Consider the following 21,276-nt stretch of genomic DNA (forward strand, 5'->3'; position numbering starts at 1 on the left):
TCCACCATGCCTGCCCAGCATCCACGGCATTCGCTCGCCTTGTTGGCTGCGCTTGCGAGCCTTCTGGCTCTGGTGAGGGCGGGAGACGGGCACCTAGTACGGATACTGCTCCAGCTGCTGCTGACCTGGAAGGCGTTGCGTACGTAGTCAGGCCGATCTTTTTTTCCTACGAGGTTTCAGCAATATCTTGCCCTCGCCCAGTTCCCAAACTGCTTCGAGACATCCGGACCCCCTTCCAACCCAGCTGTTTGCACGGTTTTCTCCTTCCCATCTCTTTAAACCCGCGCGCACCCTTCGCATCCCGTCCGTCCCGTTTCTGACGACCTCTCTTCTGGTGGGTTATACTCTCGCGACGCAGCGCATCGGATTCCCGCTATTCCCTCACGTGTTCGTGTCGCCGTCGCCTCCAAGCTCGTTTGCGTTTGCTCTGCTGCCCTTGACCCGACCATCGGCGCGTCGCCAACACCAGCATCAGCATCTGCTTGAAGCTCAGCGATACAACACGCAGTGGGATTCCATCGCAGCAAAGGTCATCAAAGCTCTGCTTGCAGACTTGACAACCCGTCATAACTTGTTGCAGCTCCCCTGCCTCACAGCTTGGACTGTTGGTTTGACGGAGAAAGGTTTGAGCTTCTGCATCCGAATCGCCTCCTACAAACAGCCTTTGTCTCCATCAGCTCCTTCCATCCCGCCTTCTACCTCTCTTTTCTCCATCATCACCTTCCTCCCATCCGCCTCGCTGCTCCCCCGCCTCGCCTTCCCTCCCGCTTGACCTGAGTTTCCCTGCGATTCTCACGATTTCGGAAGCTACCACGAACCTGATAGGATAGGAGTCATCCTGAATCCACAACCCCGACCTACCTCAACCTCAACCTCATTCACGATCCTCTACCTTCGAGCACAGCCACTTCACCGAAAAGGAAAGAAACTTTTTTTCTTCTGAACCCGACCCCGACTACGCCACTACACCAGCCCGTTTTCCTTTGAAAACCGTTGTGGTGTAGATAGTCGAATACAAGCTCTTCTAGAACCTCAAACGGAATCGCGAAAACTTGTGTGAGACATTAACAGCTAGCCCATCATGTCCGCGTCGCCCACCCAACCCGCAAACTCGGCCAAGCGCCCCCTCGAGGAGACGTCTTCTCCCTCGCGCAGCAACGATCAGCCCGATGCGAAGCGACCTGCCCTGGACAAGATACTGAAGAACGATGAGGAGGTCGAAATGGCCCAGCACTTCGATGGTCTCGAGGGCAGTGTCGACACACCCGGCGCAAACGGCGCCGAGAAGATGAATGGCGAGAAGGAAAAGTCCGAGCAGGCCGATTCCGAGACGACCGAGACGAAGCCCATCCAGAGCTCCGTTGCTGGCGCTGTTCCCGCGACTCCCTCTGCCTCTGCGAGTCACGATGAGAGAGACTGGATCCACATCCGCGCCGTTATTTCCAGCCCGGAGGCTGCGACGATCATCGGAAAGGGTGGAGAGAACGTTTCCAACATTCGCAAGATGTCTGGCGCAAAGTGCACCGTGAGCGACTATCAGAAGGGAGCCGTCGAGCGCATTTTGACTGTGAGTGGCGTTGTTGATGCTGCCGCCAAGGTTCGTTGAGCTGTCCCCTCCACCGCCGCACAAAACCCCATCTAACCGTATCACAGGCTTTCGGTCTCATCATTCGGACGCTCAACAACGAGCCCTTGGCAGAGCCGTCAAGCGCTCAGTCCAAGACGTATCCTCTTCGGCTTCTTATCCCGCACATCTTGATCGGTTCCATCATCGGAAAGGGTGGCGCGCGCATTCGCGAGATTCAGGAAGCTTCAGGAGCCAGGCTGAATGCCTCTGATTCCTGCTTGCCTCTCTCCACCGAGCGGTCGCTAGTAGTCATGGGTGTTGCTGATGCTGTCCACATCGCGACCTACTACGTCGGCAGTACTCTTCTCGAGCAGTTGAACGACCGCTTCGGTGGCCCGGCGGCCTCCGCTTACGCGACACGAAGCGGCGGTCCTGCCGGCGTTGTTCCCGGTGGAATGCAGGTCGTTCCTTATTGCCCGCAGCCGACGACCGGCAACTACGGCAACCGTGAAAACTACAACCGCAGGCACGATGCTCGCGCCCAGCACCATCTTCCTGCCGCCCCCTACGCGCAACCCTACCCTCACCACGCCGCTCAGCCGAACCCGGCGATGCCCATTCACTACGGCGGTGCGGCACAAGCTGGCGGGTACGGCGCCGCTGCTCCCATGCAGCCTCACGCCGGCGCTGCCGTCCCTCAGCCGCACGGCGCTCACCCGGCTCAGCCTATGCACGCAGGAGCAGCCATGCCCGGCGCTCCCTTGACTCAACAGATCTACATTCCCAACGACATGGTGGGCGCCATCATCGGAAAGGGTGGACAAAAGATCAACGAAATACGCCAGATCAGCGGCAGTGTCATCAAGATCAACGAGCCTCAAGACAACAGCAATGAGCGTCTGGTCACCATCACGGGAACAGAGGAGTGCAATCGCATGGCGCTGTACATGTTATACTCTCGTCTGGGTATGTCGCCGGCAACGAAACAATGAGTGGAACACAGTCGCTAACGTATCCTGCAGAATCGGAAAAGCACCGCATTTAACGTTGACGACGTTTATGAATTACTGACTCACATTTAGTTCGGCAAACCAAAACATCGGGCGGATTGGTACAGTTTCTTTTTCTTCGCGAAATATCATCGCCGCGCTTGGGGGATATCGGATTGGTCTCTGGCGTTGTCACCGCTCTGAGACCCCGGCTACTACATCTGGGAAGGGGACGGGTTTCGGTCACTTGATCTGATCAAGGTGCTTTTAGAGGAGGTACTACTTTTAATAGTGCACTACTCTCTTTTTACTTCATCCACTATCCAGCCCGTCATGACTCCTTGCCCATCATCACCACCACTGTCGCGCGCCCTATCCATCGTCGCTCTGCATCCACCCATCCTTACATACACAGCCCTGCGAAACGGCAACATCTCACGCCCTAGACTCTCCTCGTGATCCAAGCCCGCCATCGCCCTTGCCTGCCTGCCTGTCACCAGATCCCATGCACCTTGCCCAAGCCTGTTTCTTACGTCTATACCTGACGTACGCGTTCGACCTCGGGAAAAGCGCAGCCCCATAGCGTTCCGCACTGATTCCTTTCCCGCGAGCTGGCGGAGGAGACAGGAGACACGAGCAGCGGGTGGTTTATACGCGAGAGCTAGTTACGCTGACATTTTATTTCAGGCACCAGACGAATTACATGCGGTGGGAACCAAGGATGACCATGCATTGCGAAGGATCACGACGAAGCTAGTAAGTTTGAGCCTCCTCTCCCACGTGCTAATCACAGACAACAACTTTCCTCGGACAATCAGGTAGGACAAAAGCGTCATTAGGCAAATGGTGTTTGTGAATTAGGCTATCTAGCTTGGGCTTTCGTCGTCTTGCCGTCGTATCATCAATAATAGCAGAAATAATGTGAATCATGTCACCACCACAGTCTCCATCCCCTGTGCTCCGGAACGGCCTTGAATGCGCTTCGCTCTCAGACTTGCTTCAGGTTTACGTGGTACTGCCCAGCGTCAGTGATTCCATTTCCAATGGGTGACGGGTACGTGTGACGACTTACCATGGAAATATCCTTGCGACCCGACCTCAGGAGATGAATATTGTCGGAGACGGCTGCAGGAAACTTGGTCAGCAAAAGCTCGCACTCTTCAACAAGTTGAGACAAAGAAGAAGGAAAACTCACGTCCGGCCTTGCCCTTGGCCTCGAGATGCGCCTCCTTGCTGTCCCACCCAAGCAACAACGTAACAGCCGGTCCCCGTTCCCCCTGGCCCCCGAACGCCAGCGGCGTCGTCACCTCGCCGTACGCGTGCCCGTGGAAACCCTCGACCGGCGCGTGCGCCCTCGACATGCCCGCCGCGAACTCGGCCGTCTTGGAGATGAAGTCGGGCTCGACGCCGTAGGCGACGAAGACCTCGGTGCAGGGGGCGCGGAGCACGACGTCCGAGGGGTCGGAGTTCCCGTCGGAGCCGGAGCCGGAGCCGCCGGAGAGCGGGACTTTGTAAAAGACCGGGGCCGGGTCCGACGCCGCGACGGCCTTGAGGGAGGCGAACCACGGCGTGTAGTGCTCCGAGGAGGCGAAGGCGGTGAAGGCCTCGGGCGAGGCCCAGTCGACGACGAGGACCTGCCGGGAGGGGTCCTCGAGCTGGCGGCCCGTGTAGAGGGACGTCACGCCCGGGACGGACTTGAGGGTCGCGGTCACGTCGGCCCAGGCCGCGGGCGGGTCGGGGGAGGGGGGGGTTTTGAAGGTCAGGGTTATGAACTCTGTTACTTTGGGCATTGTTGGTGAGGTCTTTCGAGAGCTGTTGATGTGAAAGATACGTCGATCAGAAGAAGCGTCGGATCAGTAACAAAGTGCTCGCGTGAGGGGGGCGGTTTGGTGGTATTTTATCTTGATTGCGAGTGAAGCTTTTCACAATGCTTAGTTTCATGTTCAATCGCACCATATGGACCGGTGGATCTAGCGGTTTCCACTGGGATTCGAGGTGGTTCGACGGCTTCCGTTGACGTTTGGGGTGGTCACGTGGACATTTACTCCGCATCGATTGCGAAGCTTCTGGCGGATGTGATTTGCTTAGAAATGTCTCACAACCTCACGCCACAGCACATGTTTCGGCGCCGAGAATCCTCTGTGCTGTGGATGCTCGAGGTCCGTCTGGTCAATTCAGAGCGCATGTTATTCAGGATCAGAGTGGGGCATGAACGAGGTCATCGCGACCTCCGCTCCGCGCCGCGGGCCGGGCCCGCCTCCGCCTCAGCACCTCCGCCGCAAAGCGGACTGAGCGGTGATTATGGGATGCGAGCGCCGTTCCCTCCCTACAGCCCCGGGCTAACGAGGCTCGCTTCTGTTTATGGTGTTGGCGCTGACGGCGACGAATGACAACGAGGCACCTGATTAGAACAAAACAGAAACAGGGCTTTGCGCTAAAGGAAAGTGAAGGACCGGCGACATTCCAACGGCCAACGTGCGGGATGAGCCTGGTCTTTGTTAGCCGCCGAGAAATGTTTCCGATCGAGACCAAGAGTTCCTAGACCCCCAAACTCCCGAAAGGTCTCGACGAGCAAGAGAGGCCGAACTTCTCTCGATGGACGCTGAGCCGGGCGGAATCCAAAAATGGTCAAGAAAGTACCGTGCTGCACCAACGCATCATTATGCCCCATTTCGCCGTGTTGGGTATCCAAGAAAGTGGCTTAGGGCTGAGGCGCGCATTCAATAATGCCGTCTTGTGTATGCAGCTTGCAGCTGCTGACAAGGTTGTCGAACTCTGGTTGCATCGTCGCAAACAGAACAAGACTCAAACCCGTATGACATGTCGCAACGTTGCGCATGTATGGAACATCGTGAACATCGTGGCACTATTGCCGAGGGCAGAGTCATTTGGGCGTAGCCTGTTTGTTCGCATGAGAAAAGGCGGGAGCGGTGGCGCCGTCTTACTTCGAGAGTGCCTCGTGACACAAGATCTCGCGGTGAGCGCCATCGCCGTGCCGCTTGACCACAGATGGCCGGGGAAACTTGTGGTCCGAACTCGGCCGTATGCGGATGAAGGGGACGCTAACTGCAGTAAGAGTCACGCAGAGACAGCGAAATCTGTCAACCTTTGGCAGGCATGGAAGGGAAGGCCCGAACAAAAACGGTACGCTCTAGGGTTGGGGTTTTTGCGAATGGCCTCAGTTAAAGGTTGCAGCCCACCTTTGGGGGAGTTATTCTTGTCGCACTGCAGTTCCTTTCCGCGCTAATGCTTTTATTGGCTCATGACGTCTTCCGGGCGATCAAGGGGCTTGCGACTGCAGCTTTCCTCGTCATCAATGCCTTCATTCTCAAAGACCCACGAGTTGCGAGTCGGTGCCGCGATGAAATCGCCAGGATCTCTCAGGTTGGGTTGTGGACAATAGAGTTCAAGTGCTGAAACTCTGTCAAGGAAGACAGGTAATGGGGACCTTGTCGGCGGACGACCCGAAGAGGTGAACAAGTTATCACACACAAGGTTTGTGGCGGTGGAGGCACACGAGTTGCTGCGAATCATCGGATTGCGAGCTGCGTCAAGAGGCGGGATGGCGATGATTGTTGTCCGCATGTGGGATTCAGATGAAGGCGACGAAGGGATGGAGGACGAGTGCCAAAGTCGAGATATGCGAGGTTAAACTTGACTGACTCCGGCTTCTGTCCGAGGCCCTGCATGAAGCGCGAGCGCGTGCCCGCGGAGGCGGGATTTGGGGCTGACTGGGGCGGAAAGCCGTGGTCCAGTCCGGTAACTCCATCGTGTCTCGAGGCCCACGATGTCTTCCCCGAGGCTCACGCCTCCATGGACATGGATGGGTAGGTAAACTCGTCTAGGGGCGAGACTGGAGGATATTTCGGGGTGGCGCTGGCAGGGGCGCAAAACAGATGCCAGCAGCAGGCTGTATGACTATGTGCAGTATTCGTACTGCAGACTTGTTGGTGAGAGCGATTGCGACATTGGAAACCGAGAATCGACGTGGTAGTCATCGGAGAGTAGCATCAGGGCGCAACGATGAGGTGATTTGATGCATTTTGGCCGTTGGAAGCGTCAGGGCGGAAAAATCAGATTCGCATTTGATGAGTCTGGGGCCGTTGGATGTCACGTCTGCTTTCGCTTGGCAACTAGTGCTTTTTGGTGGCCGAGGTGTGAGGTTCTGGAAGGGCCGATGACAAAAGATCTTTTCCTGCATCCGTAGGTCGGATTGGTGTTATTCCCCTGTTTGGGTTGGCTGACGGCAGTCCGCTGCATGTCGTCTGGTTGTCCGTTTGGCTGTCTTGTCTGTCCGTATGCATGGAAGAAGACAATAGCATTGGACGTATTGGCTGCAGGAATTGGGCTGCGGCGTAGTAAATTAAGTGAGTCGCTTTGACGCATGGGCGATGTTAGTCCGTCTGGTACTGCGGTGAATGAGTGGTAAACGGAAAATGTTGTGCGGGAGGATTGAGAAGAGCGAATTGGGCAGATGCCAAGTCAGACGGTCCCATGAACGGTTTCCTCGTTCCTTGCAGTGGCCGGCTCGCTAAAGCGCTAATCCATGGTGCGTGCTGAACGCGGGCGTACCGGTACGTACCCATCTCGGGCTGCTGTTTGACTGAGATGTGTAGCAAATTGGCGTCCTCTATTTCCAGATCCACGTTAAGGTAATTACTGAGCTTAAACGCTCGACTGCTCGAGGAGACCTAATAGGCTAATAACAGCGGGAGACGTCACATCATCTCAAACTCGGCGTCCAAGGGCCCTGGGGCGGTCGGGGAAATTCCTGGGAGGGGCGAAGAGGAAGAGGAAGAGCTGGCCGAAGTCCGTCTTGTCTTGTCGTCCATGTCCATAAGGTATCCTTATGTGATCCATATCCAGGTCCTCGGCTCCAGCTGTCAGTGCTCCTCCCTCTCTGTTTGTTGGCTATTTTCGAACGCATCTGTGTGTCTGCCTGCCTGGCTGGCCGCACCTTGAAGCCAGTATCGGCAGCAAGCACGCCATGCCCGAAACTTGGCTGGGCTGGCCTTATTTTGGCCTCCAAGTCACGTCCAAGGCTTGATGCTTGCATCCAGGTTCCGATGGGGAGGTTCCGTCCTTACGCGGGCTGCTAGAAAAGACGGCCATGCCTCTTGAGGTGTCGCGAGAAGGAGACGAGAGGGGCATTGAGAGATGAGTGAGGTGAACCCATGAATTGCCGCGCTGTTGCCTTGGAGGACCGCACCGGCTCGGAGGGAAAAAAGGAGATCGCGACCCGCTGCGTGGTGGACAGTGGACTCAGTGGACTGAGAAGGAGCGAAGCGGATGAATGTGCAGCGACCCCCTGGATTGGGAAAAATGATATCCACACTTGCATCGCGATGAGCCTCTCATTGGCTGAATCCGCGGTCCCAAGGGCGAGAAGCGGCAAGCGCGTTGGCTCAGCCCTGTTCGGCTAGCATCAGTCGATTACCCTTCCAGGTAAAGTTGCCATTGACAGAGTCCCGTCCCCGTCCCAGGTCCCCAATACCTTAGGTACAGCAGCCACTCCACGAGTTGTGCGTGTGCTGGGACTCCACGCTGCAAATAGTGCTCACTCAAAGTCAGGGGGGCACGTCTTTTGCCATTTGGATCATTGATTGAACCATTAAGAACCTGTGAGATGGTGCCCTAACACTAAAGCAACTGGTGGACCAGGAGCTGGAGGTACCTGCGCCAGGGAAATTTCCCATGGCCCACACCCCCTGCTCCGTGCCGCAACGGCCCAATCACAAGCGTCCAATCTCGTCTTTAATTTGAAGACCCATGCTTGCTGTGTCGGCGGCGCAGTCGACAACTGCAACGAGGCACGCGGAGACCAGAAACTCGACAGGAGAATTGCGCCCAACTGCAGTGTGCTCACCCCCCTTGCCCTTCCTCTACTGGCTTTCCCATCGCCATCACTGTGACCCGGACCTTGAATGATGGAGCAAACCATGGATGGGCCGTCAACCTTGGAAACCCATGTACCTTTACCCCCCTTGCCGCCCGCCCGTGAGCCTAGCCCGGGGTCAGCGTGTGGGTTGCTCACCTCACCCACTCGACCAGGCTACACCTCCTCTTCTTTCCTACTCCTCCGCTTCATCTGATCTTTCTTCTCTTTCCTCTTCCTTCCCTACCACAGCCCAGTCAATCTCGTCTGCCTCGCGTCCTCGTCCTCGTCCTCGTCCTCGGCTTCTGCCTCTGTCACTCTTTTATATAGTCACTCATTACCCACTGTCGCAAGACAATTACTCTCCCTTACCACCTTACTCGCTTTCTTCCAGTCACTCGTTCGACTCTTGTTCCGTCTTCTTATATAGACCTAACTTCTAATTACTCCCACCCAACCTATTATCAACAAACAACAAAAATACCCTCCGCCAAAATGCGCTTCACCATCTCCGCCGCTGCCTTCCTGGCCTTCGCCGCCAACGTCCTGGCCCAGAACCCCAACTTCGACCCCGTCAACAAGCCTACCCCCAACGAGAAGATCAACGCCGGCACCACCTACACGATCGAGTGGACTGCTCCCGATGCCTTCAAGGACGTTACCGTCTCCATCAGCCTGATCGGTGGCGCTACCCAGGGCGGCCAGGTCCCTCTCCTCGACATTGCCTGTGAGTACTCACTCGCCATGAGATGCCTCTCGAGAACTGTACATTGACTAACACTCCTCAGCCGGCGTCCCCAACTCCGCTGGCAAGTACAGCTGGACCATCCCCAGCACTCTTGGCAAGGACGCCTTCTACGGCCTGACCATCAAGTCTGAGGCCAACCCCTCCGTCGACTTCCAGTACTCCAACCCGTTCCACATCGTTGCTGGCGAATCTAGCTCCGGCACCACCACCCTGACCTCCAGCTCCGGCACTGCTACCGTCACCCTGTCCGCCGCTTCGGTCTCGGCCACCTCCTCTGCTTCCGTTTCCGCTGCCGCCTCGTCCTCCGACGTCGTCATCGTCAACAGCACCACCGCTCTGTCCACCACCGCTGCTCCTACCGCCGTCACCTCTGCCCCGGCTACTGTCATCACCAGCGTCACCAAGCCTGCTGGCAACGGCACTGCCACCAAGTCCGGCTCCGGCTCCGGTTCCCCTTCCACCACCCTGGCCACCGTCACCGCCCCCGGTGCTGGTGCCCAGGCCACCGCCGGTGTCTTCGCCGTCCTCGGCGGTCTTGCCGTTGCCGCCCTTCTCTAAGCGAACGCTCCTTGCAGCATTTCTCGGATCTTTCATCTGTTAAATCGCATGGATATGGTTTTTTGGGTTCAACGTGCATATTAGGTCATGACGGGATAAAAAGACGGGGACTCGGCTTCTAGGCTTACACGGCCCGGGAAACCCGCGCCGGTCCAGCTTGGAGGGAAAACGGGCTCCGCACATGGCGTTTTTACTGTGTTTTTCGATACCAGTTCCCTACGTGGACGATTGCGATCACGAGGGATGGGTTGATACCTTTCTAGTTGATAATGTGAGAGAAGAACGATTTTTTGGTCTTTAGAAAACAAGAACATTTTTACCCCGACATCTTGACATTCAGCCCAGTGACACTGCCGATGCTGCCGATCTTTCTTCGTGGAGATGGGATGCCCTGCCGATCAGATAACCTTGCAGCTGTCATGCGACGGCCGACGTCCTGTCTGACGTGAACTGGTGGGATGTTGACCACCAATTGGCCCGAATACATCAGCACAGTTTTGGCCGACCGCAGGGTCCTCGGCCACTAGTCGGATCAGATGAGCTTCCGTCTCGACACAAACGGATTGTACCACCAGAACATCAATCCTGCAGCTTGGCGGTTCTTCAAAGTACGATAAAGCAAGTTACGTACTCTTCCCCTCCCTGTTAACTCTAACCTCGTCCCTTGAATTCTCTCATTGTTTCCTCTGTCGTGTTCTCTACTCAGGTGCAATTAGAACGACCGCCGATCGCAACCACACTTTCGCTGCCGAGCCCCGGACGGACTCGGTCAAGAGCCCGGCGAACACGGAGTCAATCCGCTGCGCTGCACTACGCTCGCTTTTCTTTCCCCTTCCCCGCCTTGTATCCAACAATAAACCCGGCCGGCGACCGCCAAGCTTTCGTTGCTTTCAAACCTGACACGAACCGGTCCATGACTCGGCAGGTAGATTGCAACTCCAGTTTTTCGATGGATCATGGAGAAGGATGGGAAACTCTGTCGAGGCCGACCTGGCCGGGATGGGGCTTTTGTCGAGGGTTGTTGAAACCTTTGAGGGGGTTCATGGGCTGCCTTTTTTTCACTTGACACTCAGTCGGTGGTTTGGTTCCTTCTCTCGACTTATCCGGGCGGCCTCTGTTTCGGATTTGCCCTGTATGATTTTCCCATCGCGCCGGCGATTTCGTCGGATGTCGGCTTCGTCTCGAATTGATCGAGAGACATGGGGTAAGAAGGGAGCAACTTTCCTTTTTTTTTTTCATTCTTCACGGTCGTATCTGAATGCGGCGGTGTTTCTCTTTTCTCTTTTCAATTTTTTCTCTTCATTTACTTCGTTGATTGAATGTGGGCAAATACCGCGCAACCGCAATGAATTATACTTTCGGAACGGGGCTCCTCAGCTCATCTCGGGAGACTTGCTGTGGGAGTGATGCCCGTTCCGCTGCCGGGGCGATGGGTGACATCGTTGGCCCGGGTATTGGCGCGGCGGTGACGACAGGAGGGGATCCATGGACCGTGTTGTATTTGCTGAGGTCGGTTTGGCTTGGAGGGTTGAACCTTGCTTGTGGTGCCGCGAGCGCGGTATTGCTTTATATGATGGCGTTTTTCTCTCGTCTCGAGCCCCCTTTTTCTGTCTTTCTCTTGCCGGATTTGTTGATGCCGTGTGGCGAGCAGTGTTCGGCGAAGGACGATGATTCGGGTTCGTAGGCGCGCGTTTAGCCCCCTTCCTTGCTCCTGTGACCTGGTCAATGGGAACTGGGGGCTTCATGAGGCTTGATTAAGGGGTGAAATGTTTCCAGGTTTCGCACGATGAACTGCGACGAGAATGTTACCGGAGGTGATGGGTTGCGAGACAGCCGGGCGAAGTCTCGTCCCTGGCGACGCAGATGCGGTTTTTGGTTCGAAGTAATACGTCGTCGCGGTGCTGCTGCAGGCTTTGGCTTGGTTTGGTCCAGCCAGCAGAACCATGAAGTCTTCCGAACTCCCCTCTTGCTGGAGGCAGATACACAACGTCTGTATAGGCAGCTGACGACTTGGGTCGGAGAACCGGTTTGTTCAACCAACGCGGTTTTGTCCTCGGCTCAAGCCTCGCTTTAGCACACACAGCTGTTCACTTGCGGTGGTCTCTTACCATCTCACCATCTTCGGTCTACATTCACTAAATAACCGAGATACCGCGTCGAAAGTTGAGACGGCCGATTCAGCCCGGTGCTTGGTTTCGTCGTGCGAGGTGACTTCGAAGATCATGTGTGTTGAGCTGGTAAGAAAGCCAGTCTTAGAAGCACCTCGCCAGGGCTCTCGTATAAATCCTAGCCCTTTCTCTCAGCTATCATTTGACAAGAACCCTCACGTGTGCAAGGAGGTATATCACTCAGAATCCCTTTCGAAGAGCTCAGGGTTGTCGGAATGGACGCGATGTTGCCGGTCGTGGTTTGGTGAGTGATCAAGTAGAAGGGCCGACGAAAATGTCAGCCTACCTCTACGTCGAAGGTTGAGCCGTCTCTACAACTAGAGAAGCTTTGTAATATCAGATTGGCAGTGGGTTGGTTCAAATGGCAAAGTCCTAGAACTCAGTGTTTCTGTCTCTAGGAACCTCAAGTCATCTCGTGCTTTGCTGCAATTCCGAGGTTCGAATAAAACTTCAGCAGAACAACCACCAAGAGTTGGCGCATTCTGTGGGAATACTCGCCACGGGTCAAGAACCAACAAGCAAACTACGTTCAACGGCAGAGGGCCGGTTTCTTGAACCTGTGCGCACGAGACCGAGCTGAACATATGCAGCACTCATCAATGATGGAGAGGTCTGTGTCTTATTTGACAAATTGGATGTCAAAGTCGAAATCAAGGCTTCATAGCAGACACTCGCAAACGATCAAGTAAAAAGAAAGAGTCCAAAAACAGAACGGCAGCGAGCGCTCTATTTCTCGGTGAATAGAAAGAAGTCAATAACGAGAAATCAGCAAAAGAGCATAAAAATCGCAAAAAATGAAGCTGGATGCCAATCGCTGACGGGAATTGAGCCCGACGTGGGGGTCGAACCCACAACCTTGAGATTAAGAGTCTCACGCTCTACCGATTGAGCTAGCCGGGCGACTGAACCCAGCTTGCTAGTTGTTGAGGATGGCGGCGAATTTTGGTGCTATGGATGGTCGGTGTGTGGGTGGTGGGTTCTGCAGCGTTAAGCGGGTCCTCCTGGGCCCGGCCGGGTGGCCTCGGACTGGTCTGAGGCCGGTGGTTGATTACCCGGTTCGCATGGTCATGTTGGCGAGGTCCGTGTGAGGTTCTGTTCTGAGCTGGAAGTTGTCAGCTTATTGTCCCCTCGAAGATGGGTTGTGTCGGGCGTGAGTGCAGGTGATTTTGACTACTATGGGAACGTGTGGCGGGAAACGCCATTGCTGAAGGAAGCATAGAGTCTGGTGAAACGAAGTACATGTTCCGTGTCTAACAAACGACATTTCATCCTCATGTACAACAAATGGGCTATCAAATCTTCTATGAGAACGGCGTGAGTCAGTCCCTGATAGCTGGGATGAATCGTGGGTGGACAAGACGTACCTGGCATTACCGCGAATCTGATGTATCAAGAACGATTCAGTTGCACTAGAATTGCTGAGCTCGCAGACTTATAATTGAATTTGCGAGAGCTTTTGAACCCGAAGTACTTGCTGACCATATGTTTTAGTTGAGAAGGAGACTACACCGGGCAATGACATAGCATGCGTATCCTCCCAACGCACCAGGTGGTAAGGCGTAAAAACTTAGCGAAGTAACTTGGGATATTAGATATCAGTGGTCGAACACCAACTCGTTTAAATCAGACTTGACACACTAGGTGTGCATTTTCTAGTGAAGCATAATTCATCTGGGACTGGTCGGGATGGAAGGCCCTCGTCCTTCACTTCAGAGAATGAGTTCAGTATGTTTTTGACCTTGTTGATGTGCTGACAGCTGGGTTCAATAGAAACCAAATCGTCCACTAGATACCAAAGATGTAAGTAATTGAATGTGGTATTCCTTAGTCGTGATAATTTGAGGTCGGCCTCTGGGAGTACATTGTTTCGATGGGCCTGTACGTGTATCTTATGGTAAACATTGGCAGAAGGACTAAGTATGGCAGAACAGCAAAAAACCAGAAGAAAGCAAATGGAAACAGAGCTATGAACTTATATTTTGAATCATGCTTTGGTTTCCCTTTCGCAGTCACTAGACTTGAGACAATTGGCGATCACCATTGACCAAGCAAACGGAAGTCAACTTGAATTGGTACTCATCATGTGGGCCACGGGAACATGGGGAGGCATTTTGTGTCAGATCAAAGATTGACTGGGAACAGTAATCCTGAAGAGCAAAGGAGACGGTGCATCGATGAAAACGCTCGTGACATCGCCAAGCATGGAAGAAAATGGCCGCAGAATCCTACGTGTCTGAACCATGCTGAGGCGCAAGTTTTGAGCTCGAATAGGGGTTGTTGATTTTACCAACATGTTACTGCCGCACACAACAGAACGCAGACTGCGTCGATAGTGCTGGATGGAGCACGTGAGTGCCTTACCGTCAAGACAAGAGCTGTCGTAAAAGGTGTATCTGCATAGAGCGTGAAAGGACTTTTTTCTGGTCGTGTTTGGTAATGATTCGAATCGTCAAGATCAGTAGGATGAAGCCAATATGAGAGGGTTGGCAGCCCCTCGCCGTATGGCTTGAAGGAGTCGGGATGGTCGTCGAGGATCACTCCGCTGCCGTATGACAATGTTCGTCCCCGGTGTGGTAAGAGACGTGGGATGTTGATGTATCCTAAAGGCAACGGGAAAGGCTGATGTTACGTGACGGGATGAACCTGTCGAACGTATCTGTCACACATCAAAAGGTCCCGGGGCTGGTGAGCACCGTGGTATTGTATCGATGCAGATTCGGTGTTCGATGAATCATGGAGGAGGTATCGTTATCGATATTCGTTGGCGGATGCCTTCTTGCTATGAAAGTTGTCAGTGGGCTTCAGGGGCTTGAGAGACTTTTCACGTCATGTAAAGATATAAGTTGAGCCAAAATATCTCATTGAGAAGGCATGTTGGAAGGAGAGGGAAAAAACAAGGTCGCAGGTCGGACAGCGTGGGCTTCAGTAGATGGCCCCTTTATCTCGACAGAAACGATATGGCGGAAAGAGCAACAACAATCACCAAAACATCGAAAACGAGACAAGGATGAGATAATCCTTCCAGCTGGACACGTTAAGCGTATGCCGATTCGGAGACTACTAATTGGTGATCCTCCTGTCATAGACGACTCGAAGTGCACTCTAAGCATAGTATTGCCTTATCATATATCGTAAGAGGTCAATCCACGCAAGGTCATAAGGGGCACAGTTTCGGTTTTCAGATTTGTGGTATGATAACACGGGTACCTTAGATACGAGGGATGAATGCTGTAAAGGAGGCAGGTTCCTGGTGCGTCAGTGTCAGATCTGGAACTTGCTCGACGTGCTGGCAGTTGACGCCACACGATATCTGGAATGCTGAGCATATGAGCTCAGGTAATTCCGATCTTAAATCAGCTCGATAAATCAATGGAACTGTGATGAGGTTGCCTGCAGAGTTTCTTGATATCTCTACACCCATGGGTTGAATTCGGGCGCAGAACCTTCCTGTTGGGCAGAGATATCAAGTTCAGGAGATCCGGAGATGCAAAATCCGATCCACCTGATCATACGAGGCAGCATATGCGATATCTCAGATATTTTGTAGGCTTCAGGACCAGGTGCTATGCCCCACGCTGGCTGCTGCGCATTGGATTTCGTGACGCGCTCAAGACTTCAATTGTCTCGGCACCGGTGGCGCCAGATAGCGACTAGCTGAACTGATTCAACTGGATGACTTTGATCTATCGAACGATGACTAGCGGCGCCAATGCTGATCTTGAGGGCTGATGATGCTCGGCGTGATTAGACTCTTCCTCTCTCAGCAGGCGACGGGTTAGTACTTAGCGAGCCAAGTGTTTGTCAAATGCGCTGTAAGCTCTGAACATGCCGCCGTAAATGGAATCGCCCGGGGAAGAGAGGGCCAGTGGTGAGTGAAAAGGCCCTTCTGAAATGTAGAACCCATCGTCCAGGGGTAGGTAGATAAGGTAGCCGGAGGCAAGTTTTCAGGGGGTCTTCTCTTGAGCCTCGAGTGAAGTCGTCTCGTCGTCAAAATCTACAAATGACCCTCATAGTCCACGTCGCGACACCATCACGCAGCCCCGAACCCGCCTCTTTTTGCGTCTTTTGTAGAACCTGGATTTAAGCCTGTCAGTATCTCCCATATCAAAGACCAAATGATACCCATGAACGTTGAAGATATCTCGCATGACGCATGGGCCATCTGGCGGTTCGAGACTGCGGCTGTCTTGCCGTTGTCTCGAATGAAGCATCTCCGCGGAGGTCAACTTACACGTGCGAAAAGGCAAAAAGGGTCCGCAACGCCGCGTTGAGGTGGAGGCTGAAAGGCCAGTTCAAAACGCCCGCAACCCACGGTCGGTCTGCCGGATCCATCAAGACGGGAACCCGTAGTGCGTACAAGCGCCTTCGATTTGGCGTTGATATTCCCTCATGTAGTTTGAGGCGAAAGACATGGAGAAATGTAGTCAATCGAGTTGGAGAAGTCTAGACCCCATCACGGCACGGGGCAATCCAGGGACAACCGGTCGGGAAGCCGGGGATGCACGCCGTGACGGGACACTGGAGAGAGGAGGCCAGAACCAGACAAGCGGATTCTTTGCGTGGGGGACCTTGGCTGACATAATCGGATGAGTTGACGCCAGGATGTCACGACCCCTGCAGGTGGGTACCTTGCGGCCGGGGGCTTCCTTGGCTCCGCTATCTCTTTATCTTATCTCAACCTCTCCCCCGAATGCAGAACTCCCAGTCATCCCAATTTTTCATCCTGTCCGCATCTCGTTTGGCCCTCCCCATGTTACCTATACAGCTGAATACCCAGGGGAAGCTGCAGCGTGGATAGAGAAGCAGCAGGATGGGACCACAACGTTGCCCAATAATAGCCATTCCGATTACACCAAGTTCGCACTACGAATCCTTTCCCGGCCGACTGCCGAAGGACGCTGGACGCTACATGGCAAACTAGGCCAGGATTCGCGTCAACGCTGTGCCAATTCTTTGCGAGGTCAAAGAATAACAACGAGAGTCTCTTTTCGTACCATATCGGGCACGCCAGATCTTGACCGATTGCTAGCGCAGACAAGACTGGAATCAAGGACCTGCCATGCACTGCCATGCTTCCATTGCGCCCCCTACCTTTATCAAGATTCCGCCATATGCAGTAGTCTACTTTTGCTGGAAGCCAAGCCAGTGCTTGAAAGTTAAATTGTTGCTGGCCGGGACTTCGCCGGATTGCATCACCACTCTTAACTGCAACTCATGCCGCAGCTCAACTCACCAGAAGCAAAGGTTCGAAGCCTCAACTCATACCAGGTATCATCTACTGCTGGGTTTCAAGACACATGCCACGTTCAACGTCAGCCGCGGGGATCGACGCCAGCGATTCAAGCACTCACCAGTCAGCTATCAGAGTCTGTGTCCTTATCTCTTGGATGCCAGGGGTGGGGCCTGGCTCGCCCGTCCCGAACTGCATATCGAACGCCTCTTCAATTCTCCAGAGATAAGCAATAAGCTCGCAAGCCTCTGTTTCGTCGTATTGTTCCCCGTCTCTTCCTACTCTGCCCAATCATTTCTCCTGGAAAGCACTTTACTGACCACCATCCACAGGCAAAGACCGTCGAGATAAGGCATGATCCTAGTGCCAAAAACCATCGTACTTTGCCCACAAGCTCACTCGAGCCCTCATCATCTCGATGTTTAGACTCGTAACAGCAACGTCTACGCATTACCTCGTCCCTCGCCTCCATTCCTTCCGGATTATACGTCATCAAGTTAAGGGAACCAGCTGGAGAAATACTCCCACAATCAGCATCACCACCAACGGTTCAACGGAAGACACCACGGGCCTCATCTTAGCGCAGCTACGGTACAGAGAATCGTGTCGTTCGGCGTCCAAACCCTGACCTGCGGCCTAAGACGTGCTACCGAGTAGATTTGTCAGTCACTCGGGCGCCGACTTGGTTTTAGACGTCCAAAGGCCGGTTGGTTTGGGATTCAACTTGCAGGACGGGCACTCTTGTCCAAGACACCCTCCCAGTGCCTCAAACCACCTACGGATACGCTGCAGGATCAATTCTGTCATTTCCGCCCTCTTCCCGGCCACAGCTTCTTATCAGGAAGATCGACAAGCGAGCCCGCTCTTAAGGCTACCACACTGTTGGTCCGGCCTGTCTCCTAGACGCAGTTTGGCCCGCCTCCCATCCCATCAGCGTGCCTCCATCACTCTCCTTTTCCCACACCCCATCTCCCTTGTATCCCCACAGAGAGAGCAAGGGAGTGTTCGCGGCAGACGTCGATTCGGTTTAGCGTGGTATCTCTCCGGAGATGCTTCAACCGCCTTCAACATTGAGAAACCCTACGTAACTCGAAAGAGAGCAGTCATATAAGACTCTCGAACGAGGACCTCTCTCAAGCTCTCTTCATAACCATCAGCATCCAAAGCATTCGACGGCAACCGTAAGATCCCGATTCCTGACAAGGTTTGCCTTGGAACTCTCGATCAAATCCCAATTCATTATCGACGACGACTTAGGCGACAAAAAACCCACCTTCGTCTAGGATCATATACACCCAAACACGGACAAAACCAGAAGCTATGAGCATGGAACTTTCTATACTCTGGAGGGCACCCGAGGTGAACCCTATCAACCGCAAGGCCCGCAGCATCCCGGTTTTGAACATTTTCAACGTATACGCACGAGCCTTTCATTTCTCATGGCTGGGCTTCATGATTGCCGTACGTATTTGCTCCTGATGAGAGTTGTAAAACCGTGCCTCGCTAACTTTGCATCTATCTAGTTCTGGGCTTGGTACACATTTCCACCCCTGTTGACGGTCACCATCAAGAAGGATCTTAACTTGACCACCGCTCAAGTTGCCAACTCTAATATCGTCTCCCTCGTTGCGACACTGTTCATGCGTCTCATTGCCGGCCCCGCATGCGATCGATTTGGCTCTCGCATCGTCTTCGGTTCTTTACTTCTCATCGGTACCATTCCCATCGGTCTTGCCCCCCTTGTCAAGAACGCCACTGGTCTCTACATCAGCCGCTTCTTCATCGGTGTTCTCGGCGCAACATTCGTCCCTTGCCAGGTGTGGTGCACTGGCTTCTTCGATAAGAACGTCGTCGGCACTGCCAATGCTTTGGCTGGTGGTTGGGGAAACGCGGGTGGTGGTATCACCTACTTCGTCATGCCTGCTGTCTACGACTCCTTCGTTCACGCTCGAGGTTACACACCTGGCCAGGCTTGGCGCTTAACCTTCATCGTTCCTGTCGTCTGCCTCTTCGCCTGCGGACTGGGTCTTCTTCTGTTGTGCGAAGATACTCCTACTGGCAAGTGGGCTGACCGCCACTTGCACGCCCAGGAGAACCTGCACTCTCATGGAGTTGATGCCGTCGTCCAATCCGACTTTGTTGATGTTCCTGGCGGCATTGCCGACCGCAAAGAAGGCTCCATGGCTTCTGATGAGGAGAAACGTAGCAATCATAGCAAGAATGGTGTGCTCAGCGACAACGAGGCCCCTCTCAGCCCATCCGAGATGCTCGAGACTGCTCAGGGCGACACTGTTGTCAACCCCACCTTCAAGGAGGCCATGCAAGTCATCTTCTCCCCGCAGACCATCTTCCACGTCGCCACCTACGCCTGCTCCTTCGGTGGTGAACTTGCCATCAACGCTGTTCTCTCCTCATACTACCTGAAGAACTTCCCCTCTCTTGGCCAGACTGGTGCTAGCAACTGGGCGGCCATGTTCGGCTTTCTCAACGTCATTACACGCCCTGCCGGCGGTGTCGTCTCTGACCTTCTCTACCGTTACGGCGGCCAGAACCTCTGGCTAAAGAAAGGATGGATTACCGTCTGCGGTGTTCTCACCGGCGCTCTTTTGATCCTCATCGGCCAGCTCAATCCCCACAAGGAGGCTACCATGTTCGGCTTGGTTTTCCTGATGGCTGTCTTCCACGAGGCAGGTAACGGTGCCAACTTCGGTCTCATTCCTCACGTCCATGGCCACGCAAACGGTATCGTCTCTGGTGTCACCGGTGCTGGTGGTAACTTTGGCGGTGTCATCTTCGCCATCATCTTCCGCTTCATGGACAACGGCACCAACTACGCCAAGGGCTTCTGGGTCATTGGATGCATCCAAATCGGCCTGAACCTGGCTGTTTCTTGGATCCACCCTCTGCCTAAAGCCCAACGCCACTAGGTGTGACGTGGGAGCCTAATGATAAAAGTTATGATTTTCTCATTATTGTTTAATGGTCCCAGGCTGGATAAGACAGGGACATACACAGGATGCAATGTTTGGAGTAAGGGGTCAGGAATTTTATGATATCCAAGGGTTAGAACTGAAGACAATATGTTACAATTTGAAGTGAGCAAAGCTGCATTTCTCTTAGTTGAAAACGCCTGCCAATGATCGCATCAGACTCTCATGATGATAAACCGGACAACGACTGAGTGCAAAATGAACGAAAGATAGACCAACGGACGTCCACCACGGTCGACACCCTCAACGATCCCCAGACCCTAAATGCCGCCTTATCTACGCATCTGCTTCGGCATCTACCCGGACGTGCGGCCGCTCCGCCCACATAATCCACCTTCTGTCCCGCCTCCACCACGCTACTCTTTCTGTGCAGATAAGAAACAAAGTAGACAAAAGTACAATCCGGGGAAGTTCAGCGCTAAGGAGCATGAGATCCGGCTGTATGGTAAGCTTATCGCCTTACTTAAGGGATCAGCGCAAGTTAGACAGTCGGGGGTATTGACGATGTTGCAACATCCATGCCAGGCTTCACCAGCAAGACACACAAGATGACCATACAAGCTTGCAGTCAAGACCTGTTGCTAGCCACCAAGTAGGAAAAACCCCTATCACATCAATCAGAAACCAGATGAAACAATGCAATCAACTGTATCATCGGACTAGGAGAGCGCCTGTTACTTAATCTTCCAACCCGAGAATGACGAGCTGACAAACACACACTCACCAGACTTTTGCAGGAGAGTGAAGGTGAGGTCAATCTGATAAGAAGGACTGCTGCCGGTGATGATAAGACCCGCCGAAATTTTGCCGAGCGAACCGAAGGAAAGCGCCAGTTCACGTGAGGTTGAGTTTCTGACTTGCTGACTAAGAATGCGAAGACGCGCGCTACCTACACGCTAGCTAAAGTGGGTGGGGGGCCAAACGCGCTCAACCCGCAGCGTGCAGAGCTCGGCGTAAACACCACGACCAACCTTGCAGACGACCACCCAAGAACCTCAATTACGCCTCCAATCCGTTCCCGATGATGCCCAACGCTTCCCCAGGTGTTTCTCTTGTAGTCGGATAAATGACTCGAAATAACCTCGGGGATCAACTCTCCTGGCTGCTTGGCAATATCTCTATCTCCATCCCAACCGAGCTCTCGTTTCCTC

At 53.9% G+C, this 21,276-nt stretch overlaps 4 protein-coding genes across 4 annotated transcripts; 3 read left to right on the forward strand and 1 right to left on the reverse strand.

Moving 5' to 3' along the window:
- Positions 1–1,081: 1,081 nt before the first annotated feature.
- CkaCkLH20_02643 (kh domain rna binding protein) lies at positions 1,082–2,559 on the forward strand (the record flags this gene model as incomplete). Its single annotated transcript, XM_038885362.1, has 2 exons — positions 1,082–1,597; positions 1,654–2,559. The coding sequence occupies 2 exons, from the start codon at positions 1,082–1,084 to the stop codon at positions 2,557–2,559; spliced, it is 1,422 nt and encodes a 473-aa protein (XP_038749293.1).
- Positions 2,560–3,544: 985 nt separating this feature from the next.
- CkaCkLH20_02644 (uncharacterized protein) lies at positions 3,545–4,346 on the reverse strand (the record flags this gene model as incomplete). The annotated part of the gene is made up of 2 exons (XM_038885363.1): positions 3,545–3,681; positions 3,752–4,346. The coding sequence occupies 2 exons, from the start codon at positions 4,344–4,346 to the stop codon at positions 3,545–3,547; spliced, it is 732 nt and encodes a 243-aa protein (XP_038749294.1).
- Positions 4,347–8,926: 4,580 nt separating this feature from the next.
- CkaCkLH20_02645 (extracellular serine-threonine rich protein) lies at positions 8,927–9,737 on the forward strand (the record flags this gene model as incomplete). The annotated part of the gene is made up of 2 exons (XM_038885364.1): positions 8,927–9,158; positions 9,220–9,737. The coding sequence occupies 2 exons, from the start codon at positions 8,927–8,929 to the stop codon at positions 9,735–9,737; spliced, it is 750 nt and encodes a 249-aa protein (XP_038749295.1).
- Positions 9,738–18,455: 8,718 nt separating this feature from the next.
- On the forward strand, positions 18,456–20,062 carry CkaCkLH20_02646 (nitrite transporter; the record flags this gene model as incomplete). Its single annotated transcript, XM_038885365.1, has 2 exons — positions 18,456–18,596; positions 18,659–20,062. The coding sequence occupies 2 exons, from the start codon at positions 18,456–18,458 to the stop codon at positions 20,060–20,062; spliced, it is 1,545 nt and encodes a 514-aa protein (XP_038749296.1).
- Positions 20,063–21,276: the final 1,214 nt, after the last annotated feature.

The sequence above is a fragment of the Colletotrichum karsti genome (assembly GCF_011947395.1).
Source record: "Colletotrichum karsti strain CkLH20 chromosome Unknown Scaffold6, whole genome shotgun sequence".
NCBI lineage: Eukaryota > Fungi > Ascomycota > Sordariomycetes > Glomerellales > Glomerellaceae > Colletotrichum > Colletotrichum karsti.